This window comes from Symphalangus syndactylus, chromosome X, assembly GCF_028878055.3.
Source record: "Symphalangus syndactylus isolate Jambi chromosome X, NHGRI_mSymSyn1-v2.1_pri, whole genome shotgun sequence".
In the NCBI taxonomy this organism is placed as follows: Eukaryota; Metazoa; Chordata; class Mammalia; order Primates; family Hylobatidae; genus Symphalangus; species Symphalangus syndactylus.
Genome location: NC_072447.2, coordinates 21,899,910 through 21,910,074, shown reverse-complemented (window position 1 = coordinate 21,910,074; position 10,165 = coordinate 21,899,910). Strand labels below are relative to the sequence as shown.

The 10,165-nt window shown below is 41.0% G+C and overlaps 1 protein-coding gene across 1 annotated transcript; it reads right to left on the bottom strand.

Annotated features, from left to right (window-relative positions):
* Nucleotides 1-9,229: 9,229 nt before the first annotated feature.
* LOC129475731 (variable charge X-linked protein 3-like) lies at nt 9,230-9,943 on the bottom strand. Its single transcript, XM_055268006.2, has 2 exons — nt 9,827-9,943; nt 9,230-9,634 (listed from the first exon to the last, which is right to left on the bottom strand). Exons 1-2 carry the CDS (start codon nt 9,926-9,928, stop codon nt 9,329-9,331), a joined length of 408 nt encoding a protein of 135 aa, XP_055123981.1. The 5' UTR covers nt 9,929-9,943; the 3' UTR covers nt 9,230-9,328.
* Between the last annotated feature and the right edge of the window lie 222 nt (nt 9,944-10,165).

The following is a 10,165-nucleotide window of genomic DNA, read 5'->3' as shown; positions in this document are numbered from 1 at the left end:
CAAGAAATATGTTTATTTTCTTGTGCCAACAAAACTAGATAAAGGACAAGGTCTTTTTCAAGTAACACTACTACAGGCTCCACACCTTTCAAGCTCATCTTTCTTTGGTTCAAACCCAAAGTGGCTACCTGATAAAGGATGGTGCATGATTACCTGATTCAGGGATCTTATGTTAATTTAGGTTTCCCAGGCTACCATCTCAAATGAGTGCCAATGGCACCTCGACCAGCTGTCAGACCACACAGAGCAGTCAGAACGGCATCTGCCTGGCACTCATGCCTTTGCTGAAGTACAATCAAGATCATCTAAGTTTCCTACTAACACACTACCTTGGAGTAAGAACGCTGTTTTCAAAAGTTGTATTCATTCGTGTTCATTTGTGTAAAAGCACAGTTCTTTGGGTGGGTGCCAAAGCTACGGATTTAAAAATTTAACAATTATTTTCCTCATACTTGTCCTAAGCGAATAGTGCCATTCTCCCCAACTGATATACAGGACCACAGTAATTTCTGGGGAAAAGGTAGCAAAACAGCATGTCTTCTGTCGGTAGGACAATCACTTTTAGAGTAATGCTTACTTGCTTTGAGTGCACTATGCTTCCTGGTCTAAATTTAGTCTGAGTGGTATTACACTATAGGTAACTTACCGTTTGACACTTCCATGCCTTGAGACTAAATAAAGGGATCTTGCTGGGGATGCAGTGAGCCCACAGAATTGCTTAAAAGGAAATCTCTTTATCCTTAACCTTGATTCTTCGATGCAGACATTTTCTTGTCCCCTATTACTGAAAGTAAGGGTAGAGCCTCAAGCCTGATCCCCACATTCTCCTGTGTTGTGTCCATCAGAAAACAACCAACATTAACCTCATGTAATGCTTGGGGCCTTGTCCCTAATTTTTTTTTCCTAATAGCAGCTTTTGACTCCTATGCATCATGCTTTTCACAAAATTTGGGGTTTCAGCTTTCTTACACACTCTTAATTTTATAAAGTACCAGTTAAGATAATAGTTAATGATATTTTGGAAATCTTGAAAATAAAAAACAGTAAAGGTTACTATAATGTTGTCACTGAGAGATAGTCATTTGTTAATGTCTCTTAAGATTCTATTTTTCCTCCTCCTTGTCATCTTCATCTTATCCTCCTTCCTCTCCCACTCTTCCTTTTCTGCTTCCTTCTCCTCATCCTTCTCTTTCTTCTTCTCCCTTCTCATCACTCTTTTCTTCTTATTTTTCTCCTTCTCCTCCTTCATCTTCTTCCTCCACCAGCAAGGTATTTTGTTATACCAGCCTGAATGGACTAAGACAAGTGATCAACTCAACCTTCAGTTGCTCTCCCCTTCCTAGAGGGAGCTCTAACCCTCTAATGACATGATTGGTTTCCCTGGCAATCTGCTTCCATCGTGAGGCTGTTCAGGAGCCCACCAGGAGAACAAAAGATGCTCCTATCACCCAAAATATTCCTAGGGATTTAAAGGCTCTGTGTCAGGAACTGAGGGTCAAATACAAAATATTAGAACAAAAGATTCTCCTAGCACCTCTACCTAGAGGTTGTTAGGCATTCCTGGCAAGTTCCTGTGCAAGGAACTGAGGGCCACAGACTAAACATGTATTTCTTATTATGTTATAATACCTGATATGGTTTCGTTGTGTCCCCACCCAAATCTCAACTTGAATTGCATCTCCCAGAATTCCCACGTGTTGTTGGAGGGACCCAGAGGAAGGTAATTGAATCATGGGGGCCAGTCTTTCCCGTGCTATTCTCATGATAGTGAATAGGTCTCATGAGATTTGATGGTTTTATTAGGGGTTTCTGCTCTTGCATCTTCCTCATTTTCTCTTGCTGCCACCGTGTAAGAAGTGCCTTTCACCTCCTGCCATGATTCTGAGGCCTCCCCGGCTGTGTGGAACTGTAAATCCAATTAAATCTCTTTTTCTTCCCAGTCTCGGGTATGTCTTTATCGGCAGCATGAGAATGGACTAATACGGTAAATTGGTACCAACAGAGTGGGGAGTTGCTGAATAGTTACCTGAAAAATGTGGAAGCGACATTGGAACTGGGTAACAGGCAGAGGTTGGAACAGCATCTTCAGCTGCAGTTCCATGATGAAATCATTGTCTGGCTGTACTGTTAAGTGAACAGCGTTAGAGAGCAACAGAAGCTCACACCATTGTGAGGTCAACATTGCACATGGACAGGGTGGGAAAGAGCTTTTCAGTGGCATATATCACATCGCTAATATAGATCCTCACTGAGGTTACCAAAAATGTTATTCTCTGTGTGCTTCTGTAAGGCTTGAATAATTGTTACTCAATCTTGGATTACTGTGGTCACCAGGGAAAAATTGAAGAATCAAAACCATCTGACTTGAGGCAAATTCTTGAACACACCCAAGTCAGTTTACTTAAAAAGTAATCTAGGATTTGCTCTAAAATAACTGAGTGGGGCAGGGGACGGGTCAGGTTTGGAGAGGGTAACAGGTGAAATGGGATTAGCTGACTTTTGTAGTGGTTGGAGCTGCATGATGAAAACATGGTGATCACTATAGTAGTCTCTCCACCTTTGTGCATGTCTGACAAGTTTCAAAACCCTCTCAGTTTGCAGGATGTCAGAAACCACTCCTACAGGATAGATGGACCGGAGGACATCATGCTTCGTTGAAACAAGCCAGTTGCAGAAGGACAAACGCTGCCCAATTCTACTTTTATGAACTATCTAAAATAGTTAAACTCACAGAAAGTAGAATGGTCATTGCTAGGGGCTGGGGGAGGGGAAAATGGGGAATTGAGGTGCAATGGGCATGGAGTTTCAGTCATACAAGATGAGAAAGTGTATTAGTGTTCTCTAGAGGGACAGAAGTAATAGGATAGATGCATATATGAAGGGAGTTTACTAAGGAGTATTGACTCACATGATCACAAGGTGAGGTCCCATGATAGCCCGTCTACAAGCTGAGGAGCCAGGAAGCCAGTCCAAGTCCTAACACCTCAAAAGTAGGGAATCCCACAGCACAGCCTTCAGTCTGTCTGTGGCCAAAGGCCAGAGAGCCCCTGGTGAAACACTGGTGTAAGTCCAAGAGTCCAAAAGCTGAAGAACTTGGAGTCTGATGTTCGAGGAAGTTTCTGGCACAGGAGAAACATGGAGGCTGGAAGACTCAGCAAGTCGGCTTCTCCCACCTCCTTCTGCCTGCTTTATTCCAGCCACGCTGGCAGCTGACTGGATGGTGCCCACCCAGACTGAGGGTTGGTCTGCCTCTCCCACTGCACTGACTCAAATGTTAATCTCCTTTGTCAACACCCTCACAGACACACCCGGGAACAATACTTTACATCCTTCAATCCAATCAAGTTGACAATCTTAGTCATCCCAGAAAGTTGTAAGGATCCACTGTAGCACAATGGGCATATAGTTAACAATACTGTACCATGCACCTCAACATTTGTTAAGAGTGTATATGTCGTGTCGTGTGTGTTTTACCACAAGTTTAAAAATACTCCTGAGTATCTTATTCCATATACTCAACACCTTAGCAAACCTTAGTACTTCACTGCCCTTTTCTGGCTGCATGGTGTATCAGAGAATGTGTGGGCTTTGGAGTCAGACAAGCTTCGGTTCAAGTACTAGGTGATCTGGAACAGGTTACTTAGCCTGGCTGGTCCTCAGGGTCATCTCTTGTAAACTCAGGATGGAATAAGACAGCCCCATCTATCTTCCAGCACCATTCTAAGGATGACTCATAGGCATTGCTCAGTCATGGCAGCGATTATTGTTTTTTGATTAGCATCTAGCCCTCTACCTGGACCATGGTAGGTGCCCAATAAATGTTTGTTGAATGATAATTTAATTCATTATTAATGAATTTTTATTTTATTTTACCCTGCTCTGCGCCATTTTTTTTAGTGCAATTACTCTTATCTAGTTTTGAGTTGTATCCAAATTCTCAATCTAGTTAAGATTCACAATTACATATCAGCTTGCTGGGCTAGCACTTTTCCTTACTCCTCTTTCTGAAGGGCCCCCAATTCTGTTTCTATTCTGTGTGTCCTTTTTCCCCACTTCCGTGGACCTGTGTCCAGAGCCCCTTCCCCCAAAGCCCTTCAACTAGTTATTCTCCAGCAGAACATTTTTCTGCCAGTAAAAATGTTTTCTTTCAGGAATTGGCTAAAAGCTGGTTTCATAAAAACCTCCCTATATGAATTAAGCCTGTAATTATCTTGCTCTTCCTTAGGATTTCTGCAGAGCTTATGCACACCTAAAGCGTGCCAATTCACACTTGGTTCCGGGGTCTATAGTAAAGTCACAGAAACATGACTCCTGTCATGAATTCAGGCTAGGATGTGGTCCCTAAGCAGGGGATGTGTCTCGAATGCCTCGTACAGTGTCTAATACAGTGCTGCTTCCACAGCGTTGAGCAGCAGTCCTTAAGAGGGTGGAGTTTAGAATTCGATCTTTGCAGACCTGAGTTTTAATCCTGGCTCTATAACCTATAAGCAGTATAAGAAACGTACCCAAACTGTCTGTTTCATTTGTCCAGTGTGGACACTACTCATTCTACAGGGTGTGATGGTTAATTTCAGGTGTCAACGTGACTGCCTTAAGGAATACGTCAGGAATTGGTAAAGCATTGTTTCTAGGTGAGCCTGTGCAGATACTCCCATGAAGATTGGCGTGGGGTGCTGGACAGTGGGGAAGATGCCTTCAATAGAGACAGGCCCCGTCCAATTCTCTGAGGGCCCAGATAGAAGAAACAGGGCAGAGGGAAGGCACTTTCCTCCCTTTCTCTGCTGGAGCTGGGATTCTTTTCCCGCCCTTGGACATCAGAACTTCAGGCTCTTTTTATACTAAGAGTTATACTACCCACTTCCCTGGTTCTGAGGTTTTTGGTTGTGACCTGAGTCACACTCCTGGCCCTCCAGGGGCTCCAGCTTGCAAACAGTCTGCCCTGAGACTTTTCAGCCTCTAATTCCCCTAATAAATCCCCTCTCATCTATCTTTGCTGATAGGCTGTTGGTGGTGTCTCTCCAGAGCCCCGATTAATCCACAGGGATAATGTGAGGGAGAAATGAGGTCATGCATGGGGAGCATTTCACACCCTGCCTGACACATGCCCAGGTCCAATAGGCTGCAGCTGCAGTTATTCTAGAGCTTAGCATCAGTGTTCGAAACAGCGGAAGGCCTTCCCTCTGGTACCCAGCCATGGCGTTGAGCTTCCCCTGTCATTTTTCAATTCCAGAGTGTTTTTTGAGAGCAATTCTATGTCTTGAGTATCACTGACGTGGGGCCAAAAACAATCTGTATGCATGGGGATCTGAAGCTGGGAATGACCAATAGGTCAGAAAGTTCTTAGGAGTCAGGAGCAGAGGAAGCTGCATGGTCAAGGGGAATCCACATGGGCCTTCCTGCCATGTGTCCTATTTCCTGTAGTCTAATGAGACAGAGACATATGTATGTATACATCATCTCATGCTTAGCTCTTTAATGTGTACAAGGTGTTTTCAAATTCTCCCACCAACTGTCTCTGACAGCTGAGAATCTCAAGATCACCTGTTGTTCATGACTGCTGTCAAGGGGATCCTCCCTTTAGGGACACAGGAAGATTTGCCTAAAAACGTCAGGAAGCTTTGATATCTATTATTTTATTATAAAAGTCAACTGCGCCTTTGCTGTTATGTTATTTTGGGTCTTTACTCATTCCACTGTTTATTTTAAGCCTGAGCTTGTGTGTAGTTGGAGAAGGAGGGAAAATATTTAACACTCTTATTAACTAATTTAACTGTGTATATAACATGTAGAATAAAGAAAGACTTAAAGGAAGATGTAGTATTTATGAATGCTCCAACAAATTAAAAGATTACTTAAATTATTGATTTTTTTTTTTTTTTTTTGAGATGGAGTCTTGCTCTCTCACCCAGGCTGGAGTGCAGTGGGTGCAATCTTGCAATCTCCGCTCACTGCAACCTCCACCTCCAGGGCTCAAGCAATTCTCCTGCCTCAGCCTCCCAAGTAACTGGGATTACAGGCGCACACCACCACGCCTGGCTAATTTTTGTATTTTTAGTAGAGACAGTGTTTCACCATTTTGGGCAGGCTGGTTTCAAGCTCCTGACCTCAAGTGATCTGCCCGCGTCGGCCTCCCAAAGTGCTGGGATTACAGGTGTGACCCACTGCACCTGGCCTGATTTCTGATTAAACCACTTATTGTCTATAATGAATTAAAAGTTTGTGAAAGTAAATTCAATGACATTTTTGCATCTATAATTTCAAAATCATAATAACTTTCCAAATGTGAAAATGCCTGAAACACAAGTCTGCCAATCACCGCAATAAAACATGAAGCCCTATTGAAAGAGCTAGTCAGGATGGGTTCCCAACAAATAACAGTTGAAGCTCCTACTGCCATGAAATGACGAAAGAAACACGGTTTAAGTGCCATGGATAATTTTTTCAATGCCAAAAGAATCATCACAAACTGTTGTGACATGCAGCACTTGAATGGAAATATGGCATTAAAATAAGGTGCATGAAATTAATCCTTGAATGTAATTTTGAAACACATTGCAAAAGTGCTCCCTAATATACACCAACCCCAAAAGTGACCACTGACAAGATGAGTTTATTTTAGTTTTATGCTGTCATTATGGAAAAAACCATAGCAGAAAGTTCACCAATTTCCCTTTGGAAAGAGATATACAACCACAGCCAATAGGCTTTCCTAAAAGACAGCAGGAGCTTTTCATTCTGACTTGTTTCCCATCCATAACATACAAATATTGATTGTTCAGGGTCAATACAGCCTTGCAAATAAACAGGCTTTGAGTTATACCAAGCATGCTCATCCTTATACGGTATTTCCATATAAGAAATACAAAAGAAATATACCACAGAATGATGGTGTTCAGGACATGGGCAATGCCCTGTTTCTGTGGTATAGCGTCCTAGGTTTCTTAGGATTCCATAGGAGGAAGCTACAAGTTCAACATGCAAAGCTCTGAAATCCCTTCCTAAGCTAATGAAGTGAAGCCCTGACCACACCAAGGAAAGGATGAAACAGAACTCATTTGTTGTTTCTCAAATGATGCTACCATCTCTTCAAAGCCACCATTAATTTTAACACCTTTAAAGCTTTCAGAACAATCTATGTAACAAGTGAAAACTGCCTATAAAGTTAGTGCTTTACATCTCAAACCCTTATTATATGAAAATTCATATTTTCATCATCACATATAAGTTTAACGTGTTATTCATTATAAGATTAAATGGCATGAGTTATTCTGTCAGAGTAATTACTAATAACTGGAAATTAAATCGTGATAATTTTGTACTTTATTCTTCTTATAATAATTTCCTTTCTCCTTTTGCCTATGAACCATGCTTCAACAATCATAACACCTTACCTTCTAAAATAAATGATCACATATAGAATATATATTTTATATCTTATATATTTATCTTTATGCATTACATATTTATATATTTACATATTATATATAAATATAAATATACTTACATATTATATATAAATATAAATATACTTACATATTTTATATATGTATTTATTTACATAGAATATAAATATTTGTATAATCTATATGTGAAATAGATCTCTATATAAATGTAAATACATAGAACCAGATATATATAGAGATTTTATATTTATCTATAAATATACATATAAATACAAATTATATATATACACATTAGAAATACACAGTTTTTTCCTAAATATAAATATAGAAATACACAGGTCTTTTCTAAATGTATCATAAATTCTACTATATAAAATTCTACTATATATAAAAAAGACCTGTGTATTTATAGAAATACCTGTGTATTTATATAAATATATATAATCTGTGTATTTATATAAATATATAGATTTTATATATATACAGGTTAGAAATACAGCAGTAAATTATACTATATATAGAAAAGATCTGTGCCTTTATATAATTATATATATAAATGTACATTACATATATACACATTAGTAATATCCGTCTTTTCTATATATAGCAAGTTCTATATTATTCTCACATTGTAATTATTGACAACTGGGAATTTTGTACTTTATTTTTTATGTTTATTTTATTTTTCTTAAAATGATAATTTCCTTTCTCTTTTTATCTGTGAAAGATGCTTCAACAATCATAACACCTTACCTTCTAAAATAAATGATCACATATAGAATATATATTTTATATATATTTATACTTATATATCTATTTTCATGTATTTATCTTTATAGATAGGTTTCATATATAGATTTGATGTCTATATATATTATTTATAAATATAAATATATGTTTAATGTGTTTTATATATACTATATGTAGAATATATATGTAATCTATAAATACAAAAACATAATAGATATATTAATATATAAATACACATAGTAGGTTCTACTATGTACAGAAAAGGTGTGTATTTCTAATGTGTGTATATAATCTGTTTACATATATTTATATTTATATATTTTATATATAATATATATTCCATATTTTGTCTGTATGTATACATTTTATATGTAATATGTAATGTATGTTTGTCTATAGTAAATATAGTTGTGTATTTTATTTATATAAAAATTTACATATATTTGTATATAGTAAATTCTACTACATATAGAAAAGACCTGTGTATTTCTAATGTACGGAAATATGAAATGTACTTTCTGTCTCCTCAACTTCAAAAATAAAAAGACTTTTTTCAAGTAGATAGATTTTGCTCTACTTTGAATTTTTCTTTTTAATTATATTAGGTTGTAGGGAGGGGACGCTGAAAGACGATGGAAACGATTCTTCCATCGGTTTCTAGAAACGAAAACATATTTTAACAATGAAACCTAAGTAGGTAGAAACTAGTTCTTGGTACTTGGTGTATGTGCTAGCAAGATTGCATGAAGAAATAAACCTTACAAGAAGCGGAGTCATCCTGTGAAGGGGAAGTTTGTTTCCAGTGCTCAGCTGTGACGTAATCCTTATCCTCCTGTCTGGCTGTGACCTGTCCCTTTGACCTAAACCCCACGGGACCCCACTTCCCTCCCTCCCCACACACCACCTCTTCCTCCCTCCCTCCCTCCCCACACACCTCCTCTTCCTCCCTCCCCACACACCACCTCTTCCTCCCTCCCTCCCTCCCCACACACCACCTCTTCCTCCCTGCCTCCCCACACACCTCCTCTTCCTCCCTCCCTCGCTCCCCACCACCAGACAACATGGAGTCACTCAGATCAGTTTGCAACACATTCATTTTATTGTTCTCACCAAGCTAAGCACCCTGCTGGTGAGATTTCTGAGGTCTGGCGGCTGGGCCTGAACTTAGTGGCTGCTCAGGGAGCTAGGGGTGTAGTTGGCCACCCCTCACTCAGTGGTTCCTCCAGCTCGGTCTCCTGACTCAGTGGTTCCTCCAGCTTGGTCTCCTGACTCAGTGGGTCGTGCTGGGTCCCCTCGCTCACTGGCTCTGCCAGTGGCAGCTCGTACTGAAGGAACTCCTGGCTGGGCTGGTCACTGGGGCCGGGTGTCACTGGCCCGCTCCCCGCCTCAGGTGCCGTCACAGCCGCCATCTTTTTTGTGGCCCTTTTCTTCCCGCCTCTCCTTCCACGGGCTGCTTTCCCCTTCGTGGCCACCTTGGTAGTCTGGAAGGACAACAGGGAGATCACAGAAGGGCTCTGGTTTAGGGACGAGGGTGGAGGAGGCTGGGAACAGGGACGTGTCCTCAGAAGCGGTGCGGGCCGGGTTGGGGGGTTGTGCCAGGTGAGGACCAGAGAGGACTCTTGTGAGGAAGGAGGCGAGGGGAAGACGAGGAGGAGCTTGGGAGGGTCACTCACCTTCTTCTTCGGGCGACTGGGGCTCAGCTCGAGGGAGGACTTGCTCTTTCGTGAGTCCTTGGCCGTGGCCGGAGGTCTGGAGGCTCTCGGCTTTGGACTCATCTTCCGCCGCTCAACGTCTCCCAACGGTCGACTAACTCCAGGCTGCCTGGCCTCCCTATATATACCCCTCCCGCGATCCAGGACAATGAGGCGATCACGTCACTGAGCTGTGATTGGTCAACACTCCACTACCCAGCCAATGGTAGCCCTGGGCAGGAAGGAAGGCTTTACACGTCACAAAGCACCATCAGGACATGGTGGAGGAAGTCGGGGTGGGGGTGACATCTGATGAGGAAT

What these genes read in the sequence shown, in the direction of transcription:
- LOC129475731 (XM_055268006.2), bottom strand. Translation starts at nt 9,928, where the DNA reads ATGAGTCCAAAGCCGAGAGCCTCCAGACCTCCGGCCACGGCCAAGGAC. An exon ending in CCAGTCGCCCGAAGAAGAAG is followed by an intron (nt 9,635 to 9,826) that starts GTGAGTGACCCT and finishes TTGTCCTTCCAG; the next exon opens with ACTACCAAGGTGGCCACGAA.